Source organism: Notolepis coatsorum (genome assembly GCF_963971535.1).
Source record: "Notolepis coatsorum genome assembly, chromosome: 19".
Classification (NCBI taxonomy): Eukaryota; Metazoa; Chordata; class Actinopteri; order Aulopiformes; family Paralepididae; genus Notolepis; species Notolepis coatsorum.
In genome coordinates, this window is record NC_140183.1 from 16,384,843 (window position 1) to 16,412,244 (window position 27,402).

The following is a 27,402-nucleotide window of genomic DNA, read 5'->3' on the forward strand; positions in this document are numbered from 1 at the left end:
GGGCGTGTTTGTTTACACACTGCTACTACAATCGCAACGCCAATAAACATAATAGTTTCAAGACATTGCGTCGGTCTGAGAGAAGAATCAAGCATCGGAAATACATTTGGACTGCAGTATTCTGTTGTGGATGGTTAAAACCTTTGTTTACATATTGTGTTGTGGATTAAAACGTTCGTTTCTGGACCCGTTTTCTGCCTGGCTGAAATCAAGCTGGCGGGCTCGTTCAGAAGTTGAACACAGCTACAACCTCCACCACAAGTCTCTGTAAGTAAGCTAGCTAATGCATCCTTACACTACTGGCAAGTATTTTCATATCTTACCCAACGTTGCAACTTGCAAGGCGCTTAAAATGAAACGCTCCAACGGCGACATCAAGGCCATTCGTTCAACCTAGCATGCACTTATTTTCAAGTTTTCAAGTTTCTTTAATAGTTGTCATACAGAAGTACAGAATACTTTTATACAAAATGCTTCTTACTGTTGCGCTCCAGAGACTGTGCAAGACAAGATAAGTATGAAATAAAATAACATAGTAAAATTAGAAGTAAAAAAATTAGGTCACAGTGTTCAGTTTAGACATATGTACAATGTTCGATGCAGAATAGACGTAGTTACCATACAATATACAATACTGTGCAGTGTACTAATATACAATACTATATAGTGCAAGGCAGAAATGGAGAAATGGGACGAGGTGCAATTTAGGTACAATTCACAGTAGGTGTACGAGTTGTAGTGCAAATCCTTTATCAATAAATATAAAGTGTAAGTGTGTTTGTGTGATCTAAAGTGTGGAGAGTGGGTGCTGCAGTGTGTTGTTTGTTTGAGTGAGTGTGTGCGTGTGGGTGTGTGTGCTGTGTGCATTTGATGGTTGTTGCATAGTGATTATTGTTCGTTTAGCAGCCTGATGGCCTGGGGATAGAAGCTTCTTCTGAGTCTTTCTGTGCTCGCCTTAAGACTCCGGTATCGCTTGCCTGACCGCAGCAGTTCAAAGAGGCAGTTGTTCGGGTGGCTCGAGTCCTTAATAATTCTCTTAGCCTTCCCCTTGCACCGCTTGTTGTAAATGTTCTGGAGGGTGGGAAGCCCCCCTCCAATTGTGCGTTCGGCTGAACGTGTCACTCTTTGTAGTCTGCTACGGTCTTGTGCAGTGCTATTCCCAAACCAGGAGGTGATGTTGCCGGTCAGGATGCTCTCTATTGTACATGAGTAGAAGTTCCTAAGGATCTTCTGACTGACTTGGAACTTCCTTAGGCGCCTGAGGAAGTAGAGGCGTTGTCGTGCCTTCTTCACAACACTGTCAATGTGTGTGGTCCATGTCAAGTCCTCGGATATGTGGGCTCCGAGGTACTTGAAACTGTTCACTCTCTCAACCGGTGCCCCGTCGATGCTGAGGGGGCTGTAGTCCTTGACCCCCGAGAACCTAAGCGTTCAACCTAGAACCTAAGCGTTCTCTCTCTCTCTCTCTCTCTCATTCTCATTGATTATGTTACCAGGAAGGGGGCTCAGAGCCATCTCTCAATATTCTTCATCAAACCAGACCTCATACAGGCAACCACGTGTGTGTGTGTGTGTGTGTATGTATTTGTGTCGTGTGTGTGTATTCTAGGGCTGACCCCTATTAATCGATTAGTCGACTAATCGGTCGAAAGGGGCCGTAGTCGACTGGCCAACCTCTTAGTCGAATATAATAATAAAAAAATAATAAAAAAATATTAATATTTTTTTTTAATAATTTTTTTCAAAAGAAAAGAGGCATAGAAGCGTGGCTAACGCTAATGGCACGCATACCAGAGGCTAACTGCCTACGAAAACAGGCACAGAGGCACTGAAAGAGGATTTCACCCATCTAATGAACACACTATACTAGACAAATATCAAGATGTATCCATCAGTGGACCAATTGCATGCTTTTGCAGAGGACAAGAAGCCTTCAGTCGACTCCTTCAGACATTAAGCACCCCCCACAGCCCAAATGGAATGATTAAAAAAAAAATATATATATATATATAGGCTATATATATATTATACTTTTTATTTTTTATTTTTTTTTAAGTCGACCAATAGTCGACTAACGGCATATTTTGGCCAATCCTAGTCGACCATCCAAATCCTTAGTCGGGGACAGCCCTAGTGTATTCATAAAGAGCGGGAGAGATTGAGCGAGAGAGGGAGGGAGAAAGAGAGTGGGAGAGAACAAGACCGCGAGTAAGATATTGTAGAGAGAGAGATAGAGAGAAAAATGCTCTACACTTCAAGCCCAGATTCAATCTAAAGTTGCAATGCCGTGTGTGTGTGTGTGAGAGAGGGAGGGAGGAAGGAAGAGGTGGGGAGTGAGGAAGAAAGAGGGGGAGAATGAGAGACAGAGAGCAAGAGACATACTAGGAGAGAGAGAGATTAGTGGAAACTGTCAAATTGATCAACAGATGTTGACTGTAAGAATCTGTAAGGGCATTAATGGGAGCAATACATTTATTTTAAAGTAACTAACTGAGTTACTATTTTTCAGTAACTAGCACAACACTGCTCATCACACCTTACTGTAAATTGTACCTCATCCCATTTCTGCATTGTACTGTATATTGTATTGTAACTCAGTTACTTTTCTACTCTGCATTGTATATATGTACATTGAACACTTTTGTCTACGTACTTGACTTCTATTTTATACTTATCTATTTTTATCTAGCACAATCTCTGGAGCAAAACAGAAAGAAGCATTTATATAAAAGTACTCTGTATTTTTGTATGACAACTAATAAAGAAACTTGAACTTGAAGAAACACTCAAAGCACTTTACAATGTAGGGTGGAAATTGCCTCCTTCACCACCACTGTGTAGCACCCAACATTGGGCCACTACACAGGCTCAATGGCTGCCATACACTGGCACCAGGCACACATCACACTACACAATGGCTGAACGGCTCAGGAGACAGGGATTGATATCAGCCAATTAAGGGGGGAGGGATAATTAGGTGACATTGATGTCAGAGACCTGATTGGGAATTTTGCCCAGGAACGTCGGGAACCCTTTGCGATAGGCGCCCTGGGTTCCTTAACGACAAATTCAGTCAGGACCTCGGTTTAGCGCCTCATCCAAAGGACATGAACATTAAGGCACTGGTAGACATTGCTGAATGAGGTAATCGATATCTATGGAAAATGCACACCACACTGCTGCTAGCATTATACCTTGTATTGTATAGTTTGTAGATAGAATATACGTTGTGTATTATGTTTAGTCTATATAGTAGTTTATAGTTTAGGTACTGTCATAGTTTTGAGGTATTTAATCTGTTCATAAGGAATTATAAGCTAATACTTTGATAGTATGATATAGAATGTTAAGTTAATGGTTACTATTACAGTAGATACTACTGTGTGTGTCACGAGTCTGTGAGAGAAAACCATAGGGCCATATAAAGCTATGTTCAGGACAGAGCTAGTCAGTAAGTTAGTTGGTTTGAAAATGTAATGAGATGAGATGAGTAAATTAGAGCCAGCTAAACAGAGCTGTGAGTGGACAGTATAATAGGAGAGTATAATGTATTAGGCCAATCATTTTGGAATAGGAGGGATTTCATTTCAGTATTTAAACTGTTGCAGAGAGAACTCTCACTCTGCTCCCCGCTTTGGCTCCTGCCTGCTTTAGAAGACCTGACATGTGTGTTATTACTTAGAAGGAAGCCTGAAGTCAAATCGTGACTTAACTTAAACTGACCTTATTTTGTAATAAAGCAACTTCTGATATTAAGTAGTTCAGAGCTCTTTTTCCTACAACGATATTCTTGACCATCATCGATTACTGTCATGGTGTACTAGGAGTTAAATCACGATGGTTACTGTCATGGTGTACTAGGAGTTAAATCACCATGGTTACTGTCATGGTGTACTAGTGTTCCACTATTCACCGTCTATGGAGCAGCTCGAGGATTTGTCTCTTGATGACATCATCACTTGAGTCTCATCTCTGGTGTTCAGCTTAGAGAAACGTGTTCATACTTCAAACCCGATGGAAATTCTATGTTAGATTGAATCTCCCCTTTAAAAAGGAAAAATCCAAAGTTTTGGGAAATACTTATTTAGCATCTTCCCCAGAGTCAGACAAGAAAGATTAATATCAATGTCTGATACTGTGTGCAGGCAGCAGCCCCAGCGAGGTCCAGGTGCATGCTAGCCTAGCTTAGCACAATGACTGGAAGCAGTAGGGAGCAGCTAGCCTACCTACGTCAAAAGTGAAGAAATACAACTTCCAACAACTAAAAACTGACGCACAGAGATGAAACTGATGTCAAACGTCTCGTACAACTCTGGGAAAGATGGCAAAGAAGTGTTTTTCCCAAAATATTGGGAGCGTTCCCTTTAAGACAAAAAGACGAGAGCAAGAAAAGAGAACTTGGGAGTAACATTGTCTACACTCTCAAAACTTTATTAGCATTAATTTCTTAGCCATTTTCTCAAAAGAAGGTGAACTTGGAATGATGTGAATTTTCACAACATGAAGCCTGACATAAATAAAAGACCATAGAACAGGGGAGCGTCTTCAAACAAATAGCCGTGACAAAAACTAAGATGCCCTTTGGTAGAGGGTTTGAACATTCCTTCAAAGAGTGAAGAACAACCAAGGCAAGCGACTTTTAGTGAGAAAGAAAAAGATAAAATATCTTTATTTCATTGGCATGTTCTATAGACAGAACTTGGTTAAAATATTAACACCGACGGCATCGAACCCTCTTCACGGAATTCTGAATGCAATATTTGAAGATGCCTCTTTTAGCCCTGATCGCAAGATTATTACATCCTGCACCCAATAGTAGGGGTGGGAATCACCAGAGGCCCCATGAAATGATATTATGACAATATTATCACGATACTAGAGTCACGATATTGTAATATCACGATATATTGCGATTTATTACCTTTTTTCAACTGCTAATTATGCAAATTTGGTAATTATTGCAAATGATGTGCAATAAAAATACACATCATCCGTTTTATCTAATAAGATAATGTTTTCAGTCTGTTCACCTCATTACAATAATTTGTATTGCAGTAAATGGGATCGTCAAGCAAAATAAATTCAATCAAAGTTTTTTTAATGTATTTCATGAATATCGATTTACCCCCACCTAAGAGCCTTGAGTGTCTGGATCGGTTACAAATCCGTCTGTAAAATCTGCTGAAAGGTATTTTATCTTTTTTCACTAAAAGTCTGAAAAAACACATTAATATAATAAATCAAGACTGGATTCTTCTTCAGTGTCTATTTGGAGGTTGTGACGACCTCATCCAGACCTCCTGACGTCCTGATCCTGAAGAATCACTTCTCCTTCTCGTTCTTTCTCTTCTTCTTCTTCTTCTTTCGGTCGTGATGTCTTTCGTCTGGGGAACGAGAATTCCTGTGAATCAAACAATGAATCTAGTTACAAAAACAAGTCAACTTTCTTTCCTTTTTTAATAAATAAAATTACCGTACTTTTCGCACTATAAGCCGCACCTGACTATAAGCCGCAGCAGCTAAATTGAATGATGTGTACATATATAAGCCGCACTGGACTATAAGCCGCAGGTGTTTTCATGTTTAATTACCATATGTAATTAGCATTGGGAGACAATACTGTCGGACAAATAACAAGAATTAACTCATTTACAAGTTGTATTAAGTTTAGCAAATAAGGGAACAGATGAATAACATTTCAATGCAGTCAAAAAAGCAATATTTTCATTTTTACATTTTCGGGTTTGGTCACGTCGAGTCACATATAAGCCGCACCGTTATATAAGCCGCAGGGTCGAAAAATGGGGGAAAAAGGTGCGGCTTATAGTCCGAAAAGTACGGGTGCTGTCAATCGATTAAAATATTTAATCGCAATTAATCGCATGATTGTCCATAGTTAACTCGCGATTAATCGCAAATTATTCGAGAAAGAAAAGAAAAAAAATCTATCTACCTTAAACAGATCTTTTTCAAGTTCCAAGTTTTAATACTCTTATCAACATGAGTCAACAAATGCTTGCTTTATGCAGCCATTTAACACAAAAGGATGACCCTCATGCATTGCAAATTTGCATCAAATTCAAAACGGAGTGATGCACAAAATAACAATTATAATTTAAAACAATGAATAAAGTGTGCATGAAATAATAGGGGAAAGAAAACGTTAGGAACTTGTTACATTCACGCACACAAGAGTACTCACACACCCCCCCCCTCTCTCTCTCACACACACTCTCCCAGCTCTCTTTCCCCTTCCTCATCTCTCTCACCCCCCTCTCTCTATATATATATATCCCCCACACACACACACTTCAGAAACAAACATAGTATCAATGAGAGCATCAATAATACACCCGAGTGAAGTCTAGTAAAAAAAAAAATTAAATAAAAATCTTAAAAGTTAACCCATTCTCTGCCACGACTTTGATCATCCTAAACCATCCTCTGCCAGTGCAATTTGTCTATGGAGATGTTCACCTTCTTTGCAGGGCTATAACTTTTTAAATTGTATTGATAAATTGACATTACTATGGCCCATTCAACATCAATTATCTATCGTTCAGGATGTAGGAACGTTTTACTTTTTCATTCGCACTAAAATACCGTCTAGAGTATAAATATGTTTTTATCGTTTTCTGCAGTATTTCATAGAACGTGAGATATAGGCATAAATGCATATATTAGATTATCAAATGCACTTTGATACCGATCCATGCTATATTAAAAATGTCAACTGTACATGGTCCTAAACGTCATGACTGATCATCTGCGGGTGAACGGAGGGGGGGGGGGGGTCGTTTATAATTCAATGACCGACGTTAAATGATTTATGTAGTATGGGTGATATATTGATCAGAGCAGTTTGTATCGAAAATGATAAAGAAAAACGCTGAAACTCACGTCAGTTTCCTCGTAGCGTTGGGCGATGAGAGTAGAGCAAACAGATCCCAATTATGGGATGTTGATCGATGCGATCCATTTCCGGTTTGTATATTACTAATACACGTCCAAATCATGTTGATTATTGAGTTATGGCAAAGATCCATATCCACAGTGTCTGTATTGAGCCCCGGGACGATACACGAGTGATTGGCAGACAACGCATGGCGGAGAAACCCGCCTTAACACGTGATTGGCGGAGAATGGATTAATCGTGAGTTAAAAAAATAGTTGGCGTTAATAGAATCGGGCGATAACGCGTTAACTTTGACAGCCTTATAAATAATACATCTTTTGCCTACAAGATTTCAATCTCAGGATACAAGCATACCGTCCAATGAGTGATTCTCTATAGACCTGGGGAGTCATGTGATAAGTGTTAAGACCAGCCTGGTTCCTATAGACCTGGGGAGTCACCTATAGACCTGGCTCTTGTTCGAGCCCGTTATAATTGAACTCCTGTTGGGTCGTTCGTTGGGTTGGTCAGAGAGAGTCATTAACCATGGCTTCAGTGGATAACCCTGATCACCTGCATTTAAAAGGGGAACTATTTTACTATTTCTTTCACTATTTGGGCACTTTTACACAATTCCTGTGAGTTTATGGAACACCTCTGTAATTTTTAATTTTTTTTAATTCATTGTTTTGTATTTCTAATCAAGTCCTCAAAAACAGCATTTTTCTACCTCAAGATCTTAAGCCGTTTTGAGCCTGGGCTCCAACCACGGTGGTAACTGTGTGGAGTGTGTGTGAGTCTCAGCTGATTATCATGCAGCTGAGTCTCTCTGACATCACAAATCAGCACATTTTCAGATGACTCAGTTCAGTGAGGGTGAATATTGTGAGAGGAGAATTGGAAGAATGCGCCAATATGAGAATTAGAGACATAGATCATATTAATATAAGTCCACATAGCTAGGAAACAATGCTAAACACTGAAAAAGGCCATTTATAAGATAGTTCCCCTTTAAGCGATATTTTAATTACAGATACCCCAGTAATAACATTACAATTTTATTCAATACAATGCGTGCCTTGCTCCCGGTCACCAGCAACGACATGCGTCAGCCAAATGCGCATCGCAACATTGACTGAGTGGAATCCCTTTCTATTCACATAACTGAATTTGTGATGGGGCTTTGACAGCTACATGGGTGGTACAGTAACAGTCTATTGGTCGATCCATCTCCAACATCACGATGGACCGTGCCGGTGGCCAAAGACCCGAGGGTGGAGAGGACTTGAATGTGCATGGAATTTGTGCGTTTTGTTCCACGCTCCAATTTGGGTCCCAAATTGAGGTACAAATCAAGGAGAATGTGTCTCGGGTAGCAGACTCTACTTGTATGTTTTCTCGGCAAATAGACTGCCCTATCTCTGAAAACAGCTCCCCACGGAGCGCAGTCAGCGCACCCCGTGAGAAGTATTCTAATAACGCTATAGATTGCAGCCGGATAGCTCTTCTACTGAACGCACAGAGAGGAAACTAGTATCCATCTTCTTGTCCGACGCTGGAGAAGACTGTAAGCGCATTTTTCATAATGTTGATGTGTTCCTTTAATTAAAGACTCAGAATAAACAGATTTATATAATGATAAAAATAATACATAAATCTGTAAATCTGTAAATGTCCTCCCGTCGCTCCAGGTGGCTCACCTCTTCCTCTTCTTCTTGCTCTCCTTGGCTTGGCTGCGCTCCCGGCTGCGCTCGCGGTGGCGGTGGCGTGTGTCGCTGGAGCCGGGTGCCTCCCGGGAGCTGACGTGAGACTTCCGGGACTCCATGGACGCCGAGCGCCCTCTGTCTGACCTCCGTCTGAGAGAAGAATGGGTTTGGAAGCCACAACATTATTATAGTGAGTCAGTTTTTGGCAATTCAAAGGGATGATTCCAGTTATATTCAACCTTTTATCTATCGATCATCTGGCATCGTACTGATCGGATTCAAACACAAATATGGATCACTAGGATCACGGATGGGTGAGTTGTGTGTCTGGGTGCTTGAGTTGGCTCCTGGTCTGGCCAGCTGCACCCAAGTATAAATTTAAGAAAATGTATCCAGATTGTAGTATCGTTGTACCACGTTGACTGGGGGGACTGGGAGCAGCGTGGATGATCTGTTTTGGACTATAACGTTGGATCAATGGACGCGATCGATATTTGGAATGGCGATCAGGAATTGTATTAATCTTTTTGCAGAACATCTGATGTGAGGTAAGGACTCTGTTACCAGTCTTGGGTTAATCAGATGTTTTTTTCATAGCGATCACAACGTGTCTGTGTGTGTGCCGTTGGCGCTGAGCAAGGCACGGATACGCGATTTTTCAGCCCGCTTTTGTATCGTGCATAAGGACACATATACTATCGATAATCTAGCGTTTATTTGAAAACTATTCATAAATCAGCCGAAAAATTACAACGTGTTTTGTGTATTCCACTAAAGGGCTATTATCGCGTATTTCTCTGGAATTACTAGAAATCTCAAACTACTCGTATTCAAAGCGGTATAAAACGGAAATGTACAGATGAAAAAACAATCCGTTTCGTACATGTTGACTGCAAGCAAGTCATTGATAAGCGACGGGGGTATTAGACCCATAGCCATAATTTAAGATATATTTTAAGCACTCGCAAATTTTCCCATCCTCCCATTGATTAAAGCGCTGGCCCTAATTTGGTCATATAGGCCCGGCGCAGAATGAGTTAATGGGGACAGTGTTACAGCTATGTAAGAGCGTGGGAGGACAGAATTCCACTGAGCGATTGCCTCAACAAACAACAAATAAACACAATGTGGAGACTTCACAGAAGAGCAGATGGGGCCTGATAACAATCAACGAAAAGCTGAAACCCAATTATCCAACAATGGGGACAAGTAATGAAGTGAAGTATGCATGGAGACAAGTAATGAAGTGAATAAAGTATGCATGGGGACAAGCAGGGAACAAAATTAACTTTTTGACCCATTTGGCTGGTAGATTTTAAAAACTACCAGCGAGGCAGATTTTTTTACCAGCCAAAAATTATAAATAGCTTTTTAGTATATCGCCATGTGTTATTACTATATAATACTCTCATATGCTATTTTCAATTAATATCATAAACAACATAAGGAATATTAGCATAATTTTTAGTGGACTGAAGGAACGAGTCAGCGTTAATAGTTTTAAATGCAAATAATTTAATGAAATATAGAAGTGGGGTCGGGACACACACACACACACGTTTCAACTCACCACCATGTATACTTGCCCAGATGCTTGATCTACTCGCTGTACGTTAACTTTTTTGCACATAGCACTGGTGCTACAGAGGTTGATAGTTTTGTAGCACAGGCCAAAATCTTGTAGGACAAGTATAAAACGTCTTATATTTGTAACAGTCACAAATGTGCCTATTGTATTTGTGTTATTTAGTTGCAGTGCCATGTTTGGCTGTCATTTTCATGCTGACAAGTTGACGTCACACAGCCAGCACATTACGTGTAAGGAATTATGGGATTTGGTGTTGGATGTATGGACTCTACTAGGGGTGGGAATCACCAGTTTCATCACGATACGATATCGATTCTTTGGACAACGATACGATATTTGCCAATATCTGCCACGATACGATGCAGGTGCCTGCAATCGATATGAGACGATATCATAAGCCCATTTAACACAATCAGTAACATTTAGATCAACTCAAAAAAGGTAACGAAAATATAATTTGAAAAAAAATTATTTAGCTCTTCCAGACATTTAAATGAAAAAACAATCTATTGTTTTTAATACAAATAGACCTCCTGTTCACTGTAAAGTGCCACGTTTTGATATATTGAGCTTTAAACTTCAAGTAAATTTTTTTGGAACTCACAACTCACAACACGCAACCTAAAACCCCTTCCTCTCCCAAACCGTTTCTACAATTGTTTTATGTTGCATGATGAACATGAATTCATGTATTATTATTATTTTTTTTATATTTGAATATCAACATTATCTGTCCATCCTCATTAATCCTAGTTTACTATAATATACTCCTGACTTCATCGGCTTTCCAAACGCACGCACACACACACAGAGAAAGGGAGAGTGCCCCCCCCCCCCCCCATTTCCCTTTCCCCAGTCCACACTTTCTGCTGTTCTCTATGGCTCTGCCTCTGATCAGGATTAGCTTGTTAGCTTATGCTAACGTAACGTTAATTTCAGGCGATGTGGGCATAAAGGAATGGTGATGATGCAAAGCATGTTAGATGCATTTGACCCGTTGTGAGAAAAAAAAACACCACAGACTTATTTCGGGTCGCAAAATAGGCGCACTGCTGTGTAGCCCTGCTCTGCTTTAATGCCAGCAGACAGCACGGACTGGGCGGATATGACTCGCAGAGTTGCCACGGGATTTTCAAAATAAGAGTATCGATATGAACTGAACGTTGCTAGCTGCCAGAGCCATAGATATTATAGCTACTACAATCTCATGAGCTGTCTAACGCCTGTCCCGTCTCCCTGTCTCCCTATGACTTGCTGTCCTGGAGTGTTGACCGGAGTGTTGGACGTCCCGTGACGAAGGCCGGGAGGTTGCGACCCCCTCTGCGTGCCCCCCTGTCTCCGGAGGTCTCGTAGTGGTGACCGGAGTGCCGGATGTCCCGCGATGATGTCGGGGAGTTCGTGACCCTCTCTGCGCCGCCCCTATCTCCCTGTCTCCGGCTGTCCCTGAGCAACGACCGGAGTGTTAAATGTCCCTTGACTAAGACGGGGAGGACGTGACCCTCTTTGCGCCGCCCCTGTGCCTCAAATAGATTGCTATCAGCTCTATCTTTAATCTTTCAAAATGTTCAGTTGCTATCGCTATTAGCTCTATCTTTAATTTTTCAAAATGTACAGTTGCTATTGCATGCACTCATCAGTGTTCCACTACACACATGAGTGCATGCTTACCAACTGTCCGTCTGCAACACTACTATCACCAACATCTAAGAAGGGAGATCCCCCCTTGAATGACCCTTCTAAGGTTTCTCTCCTCCACACTGCCTGTGGAGCTTTTTTTCCCTATTGTTAGGTTTTAGTGAGTTTTTCCTTACCTTCGCGTGGGGTATGTCTGGGAGTGCTTGCATTCTTTCATTTATTTGCATCCATCTAAAAATGTTTGCACCTTATGGTGTTCTTGTTCTGTTCTTGACTTATTGTTATGTTTTCTTCTTGACTTGTTTAAAGAAGATCTGTACGGCCCATGGGGACATTAATGTGTGTTGTCGGGCCCTATAAATAAATTTGATTTGATTTGATTTTATTTGAGCTGCGCTTGGGGCGGAAATGAGACCTGCCACAGGATTTTCAAAATAAGAGTATCGATATGAACTATTTTGTTACCCGCCAGATGGCGGGCAGACCTCTCATTGTTACTCGCCAAACCTTGGCGCTTGGCGGGTACTTATTTTGTTCCCTGGGGACAAGTAATGAAGTGAAGTATGCATGGGGACAAGTAATGAAGTGAAGTATGCATGGGGACAAGTAATGAAGTTAAATATGCATGAGGACAAGTAATGAAGTTAAGTATGCATGGGGACAAGTAATGAAGTTAAATATGCATGGGGACAAGTAATGAAGTTAAATATGCATGGAGACAAGTAATGAAGTTAAGTATGCATGGGGACAAGTAATTAAGTTAAATATGCATGGGGACAAGTATGCATGGGGACAAGTAATGAAGTTAAGTATGCATGGTGACAAGTATGCATGGGGAAGGTTATGTTTGGGTTTTCAAGAGGACTATCACAACACGGTGTTAGGTAGTAGAATTAAGTGAATGTGCACATGTTTAACACACCTGTGTGAGGAGGGCTGTACGGCTGCTCTTGCCTCCTCCTCCGCCTCCTCCTCCTCCTCTTCCTCATCCTCCTCCTCCTCCTCTTGCTCGTCCTCTCTCCACTGTCTGGACAGCTCCTTAGAGTGGACGTTTATCACCTCCCGAATCACCTGGAGGATATAGTAATGATCTTGTTATTAACCAAACATGATATACAGTAATGATCTGTTATTAACCAAACATGATATACAGTAATGAATTGTTATTAACCAAACATGATATATAGTAATGATCTGTTATTAACCAAACATGATATATAGTAATGATCTGTTATTAACCAAACATGATATATAGTAATGAATAAAAAAAACCAACCCAAGCTTTCTGGATAAAAGAATCAGCTAAATGACTAAATGTAAAATTCAACCCTGTTGGTGTGGAGCTACACTCTACCATCACACACACACCTCTGTGTAGGACTTCTTGGTGATGTGGACGTTCTTGGCGCGGTATGACTGCCGTCGTCTCTTGTAGTCCCTCATCTCAGCCATCAGCTCCAGGTGAGACTTGGGTGTGTTCTCTTGCGCCCCTACACACACACACACACACACACACACATAAGAGAAGGATTGTACCAGGAGGAGGTAACCTAAACTCTATTATTACTTCCGTTGCACCAGATAAAAACTAAATGAATGCCATTTGAAACCTGTGAAGTGACTGAACCATCAGCGAAAAATAAACATGCCTGAGTCAGTTGATAGGTGCATCTCTATGGAAGCTATGGGACACCTAACCTATGGACATTAGAGAGGCTAGCTATGGAACACATAGAGGGGTATAGAGGCTGCTAGAATGAGAACAGGACTGAAACAGAGAGGTATAGAGGCTGATAGAATGAGAACAGGACTGAAACAGAGAGGTATAGAGGCTGATAGAATGAGAACAGGACTGAAACAGAGAGGTATAGAGGCTGATAGAATGAGAACAGGACTGAAACAGACGGGTATAGAGGCTGCTAGAATGAGAAGAGGACTGAAACAGAGAGGTATAGAGGCTGCTAGAATGAGAACAGGACTGAAACAGAGAGGTATAGAGGCTGCTAGAATGAGAACAGGACTGAAACAGAGAGGTATAGAGGTTGCTAGAATGAGAACAGGACTGAAACAGAGAGGTATAGAGGCTGCTAGGATGAGAACAGGACTGAAACAAAGAGGTATAGAGGCTGCTAGAATGAGAACAGAACTGAAACAGAGAGGTATAGAGGCCGCTAGAATGAGAACAGAACTGAAACAGAGGTATAGAGGCTGCTAGGATGAGAACAGGACTGAAACAGAGAGGTATAGAGGCTGCTAGAATGAGAACAGGACTGAAACAGAGAGGTATGGAGGCTGCTAGAATGAGAACATGACTGAAACAGAGGTATAGAGGCTGCTAGAATGAGAACAGGACTGAAACGGAGAGTATAGAGGCTGCTAGAATGAGAACAGGACTGAAACAGAGAGGTATAGAGGCTGCTAGAATGAGAACAGGACTGAAACAAAGAGGTATAGAGGCTGCTAGAATGAGAACAGGACTGAAACAGAGAGGTATAGAGGCTGCTAGAATGAGAACAGAACTGAAACAGAGGTATGGAGGGTGCTAGAATGAGAACAGGACTGAAACAGAGGTATGGAGGCTGCTAGAATGAGAACAGGACTGAAACAGAGAGGTATAGAGGCTGCTAGAATGAGAACAGGACTGAAACAGAGAGGTATGGAGGGTGCTAGAATGCGAACAGGTCCCCTTTAAACACAATCTGGGCTATCCCCCATACATGTCGACAAGCCCTACCCCTTTTAAGCTTGGCCACCAAATCTACATAGAGATCCTCGTTATTGGCGGCGCTGGCCTGGCTCGTCTGTTGGCTGGTCACCCTGGTCACGTGATCGTACAGAGCCAGGCGGTCGGCCACGGTGAGGTCACACAGGGCGCGCTTGTGGTTCTGAGGAACCTCGGGGGGGCGGCTGGAGTATTCTCCTGGATGGACAACAAAAAGAGGCCTTACAGACTGTGGTGGGGATGGGCATCACACACACACCACCAGCTCCTCCACCCACCAGGAGGCATGCATGAAACAAACTGCTGCCAAGTCTTTTCAAATGTTAAAGATGTCTTCCCCCTGCGTTTGATGTCCTTCAGTCGTCCTCGTCGACCCCACAGAACAAGGCCTCTTACACAACATTCGCTTGTTAGCTCACAATAGCGAACACACATTTGAGCGACTGTTAGCTACCCAACGTTATGCCAACAATGGCTAACGCGTTATCATAGATCGGAACACTATCAAGCATTGGACATCATTTTAGCTAGTGTTAACTTACTAGTAGCAATTATTTTCCAGTGTTACATTTCCTCACTCTAGTATATTTGCTAGTAGCTAACTGAACCAAAAACAGTTAAATTTCCTCACTCTAGTATATTTGCTAGTAGCTAACTGAACCATAAACAGTTAAATTTCCTCACTGTAGTATATTTGCTAGTAGCTAACTGAACCAAAAACAGTTACATTTCCTCACTCTAGTATATTTGCTAGTAGCTAACTGAACCAAAAACAGTTACATTTCCTCACTCTAGTATATTTGCTAGTAGCTAACTGAACCATAAACAGTTACATTTACTCACTGTAGTATATTTGCTAGTAGCTAACTGAACCATAAACAGTTACATTTCCTCACTGTAGTATATTTGCTAGTAGCTAACTGAACCATAAACAGTTACATTTCCTCACTCTAGTATATTTGAGTAGCTAACTGAACCATAAACAGTTACATTTCCTCACTCTAGTATATTTGCTAGTAGCTAACTGAACCATAAACAGTTACATTTCCTCACTCTAGTATATTTGAGTAGCTAACTGAACCATAAACAGTTACATTTCCTCACTCTAGTATATTTGCTAGTAGCTAACTGAACCATAAACAGTGGGGGTAAATCTATTTAATACAGCTGCCCATTGTGTGTTTGACTCCGACCGTGAGGCTCTTATGTTGAGTTGACTCATGTTGAGTAGCATGGATTAAAGTCAAGTGAAGACTGGCGTTTCCCCGACACGTAAAGGGAAAGGTGCGTGTCTGCGTGGTTTGAAGGGAAGACTGGCGTTTCCCCGACACGTAAAGGGAAAGGTGGTGTGTGTCTGCGTGGTTTGAAAGGATATGAATGATTAAAGGATACTGCACGTAATCAGGCATGCCTGAACCTGAGCAGCAGAGCTTTTATCTTTCCTACAGCGCGCCTCCTCTCTAATACTCACCCCTGTCGCTGGAGACAAAACACACAACACACGTACATCTATTACAGGCATCAGAACAATGGACAGAATAGACAATAGAAAACAAAAAACAACCATAGGCAAACAACCATAGGCATGAGAAATACGCATAGCGTATATCACGCCGGGGTTAGGGTACCTTATGTATACTGCACCCGTGTATACTGTATACCTTACTTACTCATAGTATATATTTAGATTCTAGTGTTTATTGCCCATATTTATTGTAATGTATAATATAACTGATAGGGCATACAGACCCTCATCTGCACCTTTAATCACACTGCCTACTTGCTCATTATGCATATATTCAGAGTTCATGCATATTCAGAGTTAATTATATTGTTCACACTGCTTATTTTTACCTTTCTACTGTACTATATATTTCTTTACCTGTATTTATGTCTTCTACTATTACCCTTCCCATACCTGTACCTCCCCTCACCCCCATGGTGCTATGATGCCGTTTCCCCAAGGGGATCAATAAAGGAATAACTTATGTTATACTCTATTGTTAACACTCTTAGTACAGATGTCATAAGGTCATATGGCTACATTCTTTTATTTTATAAAAACTCAAAGAAAAGCAACATTGTACATTAGAAATACTCTGTTTCTGTTCAAATGTGATATTTGTGGAGATTAAATGTTGGTACAACCAAATAGGCCAACTCTTGCTCTTCGGTGACATCACCTGGACAATAGCAGTAACTGCATCATGCCAACATAGTTTCGTTCTGATACAGAACTGCACTAAAAGGGGTCGTTACCTTGCCAGAAGACTCCTTCCATCCTCATGAGTGGGGCACTGGCTCTGGCTTGAAGGATCACTTGATGCTGGGTGTTTTTATCTGTGCCAGAGAACATGAGTGGGGAAAAGGGGAACAAAATTAGGAGGACAACATACATGTAATTTTACATCAAATGTAAAAATCTGAATATACCTAACCCCTCTATATACTTACGTATACATCTCTGTATGATAGCATGTACAAATGCTGTATATACCATATATGTATGTATATATAGATTATAACTTGGCTTTTTTACCGATACCGATATACCGATATTGTCCAACTCTTAATTTCCGATACCGATATCAACCGATGCCGATATATGCAGGGTTTCCCGCCCCAAAAAACATTCAGGTAATTAACATTACATATCTCTTGTCGTGTAATTAACACAACATTATGCATACTTTGACAATAAATAAAATAATAATTTGTTCTTATTTGCTTGCCTGGGTAAATAAATGTAAAAAAAAAAAAAAAAAAAATAGATATTTTCCGATATCACATTTGTATGCCAATATCGGCCGATAATATCGGACATCCCTAATTATAAGTGTTTATTGCCCATATGTATTGTAATGTATAATATAACTGATGGGGCATACAGACCCTCATCTGCACCTTTAATTACACTGCTTACTTGCTCATATTCTTATATTCAGAGTTAATTATATTGTTTACACTGCTTATTTCTAGCTTTACTATAGTTGTATTGCCTATATGTATGTATTGCCCGTATCTGTATAAGATACTTGGATACCTTTAATAGAGCCCTAGATACCTTTTATATCACTTGGGGTACCTTTAATAGAGACATGGATACCTTTAATAGAGACTTGAATACCTTGATGGAAAAATACTGTGTGCAGATATGTGTGTATGTGTGTGTGTGTGTGTCCTATTGTGTGTGAGTGACCTATTGTGTGTGAGTGACCTATTGTGTGCGGGTGACCTATTGTGTGTGGGTGACCTATTGTGTGTGAGTGACCTATTGTGCGAGTGACCTATTGTGTGCGAGTGACCTATTGTGTGCGAGTGACCTATTGTGTGCGACTGACCTATTGTGTGTGAGTGACCTATTGTGTGTGAGTGACCTATTGTGTGCGAGTGACCTATTGTGTGTTAGTGTCAGTGACCTATTGTGTGTGAGTGACCTATTGTGTGTGGGTGACCTATTGTGTGTGTGGCCTATTGTGTGACCTATTGTGTGTGACCTATTGTGTGCGATTGACCTATTGTGTGTGAGTGACCTATTGTGTGTGAGTGACCTATTGTGTGTGACTGACCTATTGTGTGACCTATTGTGTAGTGATGCGCGATATATCGGCCCGCCGATATAATATTGGCCGATATGGCAGTTTTTTTTACACATCGGTATCGGTCCGATATCAAGATAGGGCCGATATAAAAAAAATGTAAAAGAAGTATGTACGGGATAATGTATAGCCTATACTCTATCATTGTCGCAAAATTATTGACCGACACAGAGTTTAGAACACCGAGGCGCTGTCAGGGGCAACCAAGCGCTATTGACCAATCACAATCAAGCATTTCGGCGAATGTTAAAACGCCATGTAATAAATATATATATATTTTTTACTCTTTTTACATGTTTTGGCCTTAAATAGTAAAAGAAATGTCATTTCTGAAAATAAGTTACAAAGGTAAAAGAAATTATGCATTTTGGAAAATAGCTCTTTATTTGATTATCATAAAAAAGTGTTTTCTATACAGAGATATCGACATCGGTATCGGCCAGAACAGAAATATTAATATCGGTTATCGGCCACAATTTTCACATGCATCTACTATTGTGTGTTTTTCTATCTTTTATTATTGTACATCTCCACGGAGCAGATAGAGAAGCCGTCCTTAGTTCCCACAGGCGCCTCAGTTTCTGCAACATGGCAGCTTGGTCATCTCTCCCCCTAGCAGCTGGCGCTCCATAAATGATAACATTGAAAACCACTGTAATCGACACACTAATGAAAACTCTGTACAAGAGCTGATAGTCGTACCAATAGCAATAGTCGTACCACCAATTAAACCTTATGCCAATAGCAGTAGCCGTACCACCAGTTAAACTTGAGACAAGAGAGATCCAGGGAAGACAACCAGAGAAGAATAATCCTCTATACAGTTTGAACGTACATTTTTTCATATTGATACGTCGATTTTGATATTGAACATAATTTAATTTTAGATTCTGTATTGACATCGTTACACCTTTATTTATTTATTTACTAATACATAGATTTCTTGGGATTGCCGTCCCCTATTATGAATAACTCAACTCTATCAATATCAACTCATTGTTCGTTGACTTGACAAAACAATGTCAATGTATGGAAAGACGTTTATTTATGTATTTATTTTATCCATTTGAAATTTGCACTCTTCTACCTCATTTTTGCATTTTTTTTTTTTTTTTTTTTACATTTTAGCTTTGTATATTGTATAGTGTTTGGTCTTTATTCTTTTACTTCTCAGGAGGGTCATACAGAACCAAGCATTTCACTATAATGTACTGTACCTTATATGACAAATAAAACTGAACTTGAAACTGAACACTCACCCATTGTGAAGCTGGTGATGTTAGTCTTCTCATAACACACAGAGGTGTCGCACATCTCAGCCTAGGAGAGGAAAAGGCAACAGGTTATGGACAAACATTCTGTTTACATGTCAAGATGACGCTCTCTCTCTCACACACATTTCACACTCCATTCAAACTCTCTCCTCATCACTAGCTATTGTCAAAATAAATCTCTAAATAATTCTTTGTCCAATTCATACGTTTAGGGCTGGGGGGGGGGGGGGGGTATAGCGAATATATGAATGTATGCCGTGATTAATATTTACTATGTCATCCACAGTATTCAAATATTGTATAGTATAATAATTATTATATTGTGGTGACCTATATTAAGAGGCATTCACCAAGGTGGGCTTGTGCCTTTAAGAGCAGGGGTTTTACTGTTTAGGGGAAAGGGGAAATACCACTTCCGGTTCCGGGTTAAGTTTGTTGTTATTGTAAATGCTATGTGCAGTGATAAGTAAAGTACCTCAATGTGGCTACTTTCTTATCGCCACATTGGTGACCCTGTGAAGAATTTTCTTAATGTTAACAACATTAACGTTATGTCTCAAGGCAACGGCGTCGCGCAACCGCAAGCCGGGCTCTGCCATTACCATGCCAGGTTTGGGGACAGGGCCAAGCAGTGTCGCAAGCCATGCAGTTTCAAGGGGCAGGGAAACGCCAGGGCCGGCGCTCATGTGGCTGTGGGTGCCGGCCATGACTGCAAGGTGCAAGCTGTTGTTCATCACTGACTCCTTGTCTGGCCGGCGGCTGCTGGTGGACACCATGGACGGCAGACAGATGGACGCAGCGAACGGTACGCCCATACATACTTACGGCACCAGGTATGTGGAGGTGTGTTTTGGGGGGCGCCGTTTCGGCTGGGGTTTTGTTATGGCTGCGGTGTCCACGCCGCTCCTGCAAGCAGACTTCCTGTGCCTTCAGCCTGCTGGTAGATGTTAAAAACTGTTGCGTGATCGATGCCCTCTCTTTTTCCTCTTACCCCTGCACACTTGGGGCGGTTGGGGGGGGGGGGAGCTCTCTGCCTGTTGAACACACTTGCCACCGGGGACCCGTATGAACGCCTGCTCGCCGGGTTCCCTGACCTCACCACACCCACGTTCTCATCTGCAGTGACCAAACACGGTGTGGAACACCATATTACCACCGAAGGCCCCCCAGTTTATGCCCGGGCCCGGTGCCTCGACTCAGCCAAGCTGGCAATCGCCAGGGGGGAGTTTTCCACCATGGAGCGACTTGGCATTGTGCACCGCTCTAACAGCCTCCATTACATATGGTTACAAAGGCTGGCGGGGTTGGCGCCCCAGCGGCGATTTCCGTCGCCTTAATAACGCCACAACCCCCGACCGGTACCCTGTCCCGCACATGCAGGACTGCTCTACCCACCTGGCGGGGGCCATCATCTTCTCCAAGGTGGACCTGGTGCGCGGGTACCACCAGGTGCCGGTCCATCCACGGGATGTGCCAAAAACAGCTGTCATTACACCCTTTGGACTTTTTGAATTCCCAAGAATGCCTTTCGGGCTCATGGGGGCAGCGCAGACGTTTCAGCGTCTGATGGACTCTGTGCTCCAGGACATGCCGTTTTTGTTTGTGTACTTGGATGACATTCTTGTAGCCAGTACGTCCATAGAGGAGCACATGACACACCTCCAGCAGCTGTTTGAGCGGCTCAGTAAACACGGCCTCATCGTCAACCCGACCAAGTGCCAGTTTGGGCAGTCCTCCATCACCTTCCTCGGCCACCACGTTGCTCCACAGGGAGCCACCCCACTCCCCGCCAGGGTGGAGGCCGTTGCCAGTTTTCCTCGTCCCCGCACGGTCTCTACAGGAGTTCCTGAGCATGGTGAACTTTTACAACCGGTTCCTTCCCCATGCTGCCCACCTCATGCGCCCCTTGTACGAGGCCCTGCTGGGCAAAGTGCCCAAGGACGAGTTAGATTGGTCCTCGGGATAGACAGCGCCTTTGGGGCTGCCAAGACCACGCTAGCCAACGCTGCTCTGCTGGCGCACCCCTCTCCCACTGCCCCGGTCGCCCTCACGACAGACGCCTCTGACTATGCAGTGGGGGCGGTGTGCGAGCAGTGGGTGGGCGGTGCCTGGCAGCCACTGGCCTTTTTTAGCAAACAGCTCCGCGACAACGAGCGTAAGTACAGTACTTTCGACAGGGAACTGCTGGGTCTGTTCCTCACCACTAGGCACTTTAGATTCCTGTTGGAAGGCCGCCAGTTCACTGCCTTTGTGGACCACAAGCCGCTGACGTTCTCCATGGCCAAGACCTCTGAGCCGTGGTTGGGACGTCAGCAGCGGCAGCTCTCGGCGATCTCCGAGTTAACCACGGACATTCAGCACGTGGCGGGCAAGGACAACTTTGTCGCCGACTGCCTCTCTCTGGCAGTCATCGGGTCCGTCCACTTGGGACTCGATTATGCCGCCATGGCGGCAGACCAAGCCACAGACTCAAGACATTCAGGCCTACCGGACGGGCCCTACTGCACTGCAGCTGGAGGATGTGGTGTTCGACACAGCTAACGCCACTCTCCTCTGCGACATCTCCACTGGCCAACCGCGCCCTATGGTGCCTACGGCCTGGCGCCGCCGGGTTTTTAACATGATACACAGCCTTTCCCACCCAGGTGTGAAGGCCTCGACTAAGCTGGTGGGAGTCAAGTTTGTGTGGCCTGGCCTCCGGAAGGATGTTAGGACCTGGGCTAGCTCATGTGTGGCGTGCCAGCATGCCAAGGTGCACCGCCATACCAAAGCCCCTTTGGCACCGTTTATAGTGCCAGCGAGGCGGTTCGATCACGTGAATGTGGACCTGGTGGGCCCCCTGCCCCCCTCCCACGGATATACTCACCTCCTCACCATGGTGGACAGGACCACCAGGTGGCCGGAGGCTGTTCCACTGTCCTCCACTACGGCAGCGGAGGTGGCCCGGGCGTTCATCGGCTGCTGGGTGGCCCGTTTTGGCACACCGGGGGACATCACAAGCGACAGGGGCCCCCAGTTCACTTCGGAGCTCTGGACTGCAGTTGCGGAGCACCTGGGGGTGAAGATCCACCGCACTACGGTGTACAACCCGCAGGGCAACAGACTTTGCGAGCGGTTCCATAGGGACATGAAGGCCGCTCTCCGGGCTGCCCTTACGAATGGCGACTGGGTTGACCGCCTCCCGTGGGTCTTGCTTGGTCTTCGTTCTGCCCCCAAAGAGGACCTCCAGGCCTCGTCCGCCGAGCTGGTGTACGGCCAGCCGCTGCGGGTCCCTGGGGAGTTTCTTCCGGAGGCCACAGCTTCCTGGTCCGTCGCCTCCCATCGAACAGTGTCCCGGGGTGTTGCCGATGCCCTTATTCCCATTCCAACATCCCGCCACTGCCTTCCCCAGTCCTACGTCCCCAGGGACCTGCCATTGGCCAAATATGTGTTCATCCGGCACGACAACCATCGGACCCCGCTGCAGCCCCCATATGACAGGCCTTTCCGTGTCCTGGAGGCAGGCACTAAAAACTTTGTTGTGGAAATGGGGGGCAGGCCAGAGCGGGTCACTATAGACCGTCTTAAGCCTGCTCACTTGGACAAGGATGAGCCAGTTCAGTTGGCCCTACCCCCGCGGCGGGGGAGCCCCCCGGTTTCGGCTCAGACCCCTGCCCTGTCCTCTGTTACGGCCTTGGCCCCTTCCGTGGCCCGGCCGCTGGTCCCACTTCTCTCCCTTAATCCCCCTCTTGTTAAGCGCAGTCGGTTCGGCCGCTGGATCCGTCCCATCCGCGTTGACTATTTCATGCTGTAATCTGTTCACTAATGGACTGTGCACTGGCTATTAATTAGTTGCAGTTTTTTTTGGTGAATTTTGGGGGTGTGGTGACCTATATTAAGAGACATTCACCAAGGTGGGCTTGTGCCTCTAAGAGCAGGGGTTTTACTGTTTAGGGGAAATACCACTTCCGGTTCCGGCTTAAGTTTGTCGTTATTGTAAATGCTATGTGCAGTGATAAGTAAAGTACCTCAAAACTCGAACTACATCTCTGGCTCGCTACTTTCTTATCGCCACAATATACATATTACATGTTTAAGTTATTCAACGAATTGTTCCTTGCAAAAAGGACAAGATAAAAAAATGTCATATCACATTGAGAATTATACTGGAAAACGAAATACAGTCAAATACCGGTATACCCTCAAAAATAAACATTTTGTGATATGATACTTTGTCCACATAGCCTAGCCCTACATATGTTAAGGTGGATGTATTAGCGAGTGCTTGTGTGAACCATTCACCTGTTCCTGGTGGGAGTAGCCCATGTGACTGAGCTGACAGGAGGCTTTGTGTCTCTCCATGCTCCTGACGGGGACTCTGTGGCCGGGGTCGAAGGGACACTGCTCCATCTCCTCCTGGAATAAACACATGCTTTGGTGTTATAAAACATATAGCCAGCAGCTCCATCTCCTCCTGGAATAAACACATGCTTTGGTGTTATAAAACATATAGCCAGCAGCTCCATCTCCTCCTGGAATAAACACATGCTTTGGTGTTATAAAACATATAGCCAGCAGCTCCATCTCCTCGTGGAATAAACACATGCTTTGGTGTTATAAAACATATAGCCAGCAGCTCCATCTCCTCGTGGAATAAACACATGCTTTGGTGTTATAAAACATATAGCCAGCAGCTCCATCTCCTCGTGGAATAATACACATGATTTGGTGTTATAAAACATATAGCCAGCAGCTCCATCTCCTCCTGGAATAAACACATGCTTTGGTGTTATAAAACATATAGCCAGCAGCTCCATCTCCTCCTGGAATAAACACATGTTTTGGTGTTATAAAACATATAGCCAGCAGCTCCATCTCCTCGTGGAATAATACACATGATTTGGTGTTATAAAACATATAGCCAGCAGCTCCATCTCCTCGTGGAATATACACATGGTGTAGCTCCCAGGCCTTTCTGTGTGGAGTTTGCATGTTCTCCCCGTGCTCGCAAGGGTTTCCCCCCCGATAAGATAAACCCAATGGGAAAACATGCACAACAACAGATCGCTAACGCTGTGGCGTCCTTGACGAAGACGGACAGGAGCACTTGGATTGGTCCCCTGGCGCGGCTCACGTTGACGCCTGTCTGCTCCCGGCTGCCCTTGGGGGGGGAAGGACGACGGGATGGGTTAATCGCAGAGACGAATCGCATCGGCGATTCTAAAGAGACAATGCATGCGTGTGTGTTCCGGTGTGTGTGCTAAAAAAAAACTAACCGCTGTGTGTACCGCTAAAACATTGAGTGTCGTTGCATGCCGAATAAAGACCTCTGCAACAGGTCCTGCATTATTATTATGTTAGTGTTTCGAAGCCAAACACCAAAGACGTGAAAAAATAAAAAAGTATCTCATCATGATACATCTGGGTACTTTGTTGGCAGAACGCTTCAGTGTAATGATTGACAATATGTCCGGTCTGGTGTGTATAGGCAGCTTGATCGTGCACTGCTGCGGGCTGAAGACTGTGAGGAGACACCCACCTGTAAGCATTCATACGCGTTATTATTCCTATTGCCTCAGACAGTTGAAAAACTATTAGTTAACATGAAGTACTCCCTCCCTCCCAAAAAACAACGTGTGATGTCATCAGGTATAAAGTCTTGAGCTTCTCCGTGAATAAATAATAACAAAGCACCCAGGGGAATGTTCCGAGCACACTAGGGATGTCCCGAAGACCCGATCCCAGTCATTCAACTTTCCCATAATGGTTCAACAAAAGATAAATCATAAATTGATGATCGGCTCCGATTCCAATCGGGACATCCCTGGAGGAATGCAGGTACATTATCTGCTCCCGAACTGAGAAAATCTCTATAGAATAAAACATGCTCATTGGGTGTTAAAATAATCATATGGGTTAACAAAAGAGATCTCCCTTTGATTGATAAGTGTATTAACAGATTGCAGAATGGGTACAGTACAGTACAGCTCAATACAATTGTTAAGGGGATGCAGACCAGAAAGACTTTAGTCTTGTTTACATCAGGGTCCCTTTCACTGTTTGGTTGTTAGTCCTCTGGTTTAGGGCTATATGCCGTTCTAGGAACTGTTAACAAGACAGTTGTATAGTGTTACGGGATATGGGATAGCTTGCATAAAAGAATAGCTGTATTTTGAACTTTAGGTTGTACTTTAGTTTGTATATTTTGTAGTGTTTGGTCTTTATTATTTTTACTTTTTACTGCACGAAGCACAATCTCAGGAGGCTCATACAGAACCAAGCATTTCACTGTAATGTAGAGGTACCTTATATGTGACAAATAAAACAAAACTTGAACTATGTGTGTGAGATTACGAGCATAATAATAACAGCTTTATTGTAGTTGGAGCTCTCCTGTAACGTTAAGCCATACGTGTTGCACAACATCGTCTCGTGCTGGCCCAGCGCTCGTTTGCACTCTGCATATCTCGTGTTTTATTTTATTTTACAAAGACACATTTTATACGGATTAAAATACATGCACGTTTGGTGTGAAATGTAAGCTAGGTAGCTAGCCAGCGGGCTAACATCGTTACCCCCGTATCGCAGTCTTCCGTCCATCCCAGCGCTTCGAGCAGTTCGTTCAACTGTTTCTTGCAGTTCTCCGTGAAGTCGGTCAACTCCTGTAGACGGCTAAGTCGGTCTTGAAGCGTTTGTGTTTCTAAAGAATCTGTCATTTATAGATTTGTTGATTGTCCAAATCAAGAGAGGTGGTCGGTGTCTTTAGCGCATGAAGATGACGTATATCGCACCAGCCTTCTTCTTCTAGGTTTATGGCAGACTAGGCGCGTTTGGGGCATTGCTGCCTCTCTGCGGCTGGAATAAGTACTACTCCGTATTCGGCACCATTCAACCAACCTATTGATTGATTGATTGATTGATTGATTGATTGATTGATTGATTGATTGATTGATTGATTGATTGATTGATTGATTGATTGATTGATTTATTGATTGAAAAGTTTATTAACAGATTGCAGAATGGGAACAGTACAGTACAGTACACCTACATTGGAGGTGGGGGGGGGGGGGGGGAACACTGTACACTGTACATTGGAATACTGACAAAGCCATACTTGGTAATTTACTGTACAACTGGGTTAGGACATTTGTAGGGGCCAGTTTCGAAATGCAGTCTCCCGTAGGTGTTCTTTGAGAGTGTTTTTGAAAGTGGGTAGTGATTCACATTCCTTTACAGCTTTGGGTAGGGCGTTCCACATTGATGTGGCATAATTGCGAAACGTGTTTAGTCCCTTGTTTGAGCCGAATCTAGGTTTAACATGATTTGTGGAGCTCCCTCTACACAATTAATGGAAGCGGATACGGAGTGGTTTGATATCTTCCCTCCCTGCGTTATTTTTTTTCGTAGCCGCATTTTGCGGAGACGCTCTCTGATTGGCCACTGACTGACGCTCTCTGATTGGCCACTGACATGTGTGCCCAATCGCTTGACGAGCTGTGTCTTTGCCCATTTCCGGTTCTAACAGCCTGCAAACTACCTCCTAACGCCTAGTTTATCACTGGTTAAGCTTAGGCGACTCTTTCGAAGTTGGTTAAGGTTAGAGTTTGGAATCAGGGCTGGTGTTCTATCGCCCTGCTCTAAGACAAACTCTAACCAGTGAAATAACTTGCCGTCACACGATTGGGCGCACATGTCACATGAAGTGGCCAATCAGAGAGCGTCTCCACAAAATGCGGCTACCCAGACTTCTCCTCAGACTCCTCCCCCGTACTGCTACAATACTTGAATTTCCTCAAATTAATAAAGGAACATCTTATCTTATTTATGATACTATACTATATTGTATGTCGTGTGTGTCGTATATGTTATGATGAATTGAAAATGGGGGACCCTGATGTAAACAAGACGAAAGTCTTTCTCTGGTCTGCATCCCCTTAACAATTGTATGTATTGAGCTGTACTGTACTGTACCCATTCTGCAATCTGTTAATAAACTTTTCAATC

The 27,402-nt window shown here is 43.3% G+C and overlaps 1 protein-coding gene across 1 annotated transcript; it reads right to left on the reverse strand.

Annotated features, from left to right (window-relative positions):
• Window positions 1–4,420: 4,420 nt before the first annotated feature.
• On the reverse strand, window positions 4,421–26,151 carry snrnp48 (small nuclear ribonucleoprotein 48 (U11/U12)). Its single transcript, XM_084335673.1, has 9 exons — window positions 25,974–26,151; window positions 23,701–23,814; window positions 19,405–19,465; window positions 16,806–16,886; window positions 14,559–14,744; window positions 13,193–13,314; window positions 12,747–12,895; window positions 8,596–8,751; window positions 4,421–5,401 (listed from the first exon to the last, which is right to left on the reverse strand). The coding sequence occupies exons 1-9, from the start codon at window positions 26,112–26,114 to the stop codon at window positions 5,323–5,325; spliced, it is 1,089 nt and encodes a 362-aa protein (XP_084191799.1). The 5' UTR covers window positions 26,115–26,151; the 3' UTR covers window positions 4,421–5,322.
• Between the last annotated feature and the right edge of the window lie 1,251 nt (window positions 26,152–27,402).

What these genes read in the sequence shown, in the direction of transcription:
- snrnp48 (XM_084335673.1), bottom strand. Translation starts at nt 26,114, where the DNA reads ATGACAGATTCTTTAGAAACACAAACGCTTCAAGACCGACTTAGCCGT. An exon ending in CGGAAGACTGCGATACGGGG is followed by an intron (nt 23,815 to 25,973) that starts GTAACGATGTTA and finishes TGTTTATTCCAG; the next exon opens with GAGGAGATGGAGCAGTGTCC. An exon ending in GGTGGCCAAGCTTAAAAGGG is followed by an intron (nt 13,315 to 14,558) that starts GTAGGGCTTGTC and finishes GTGTGTGTGTAG; the next exon opens with GGGCGCAAGAGAACACACCC.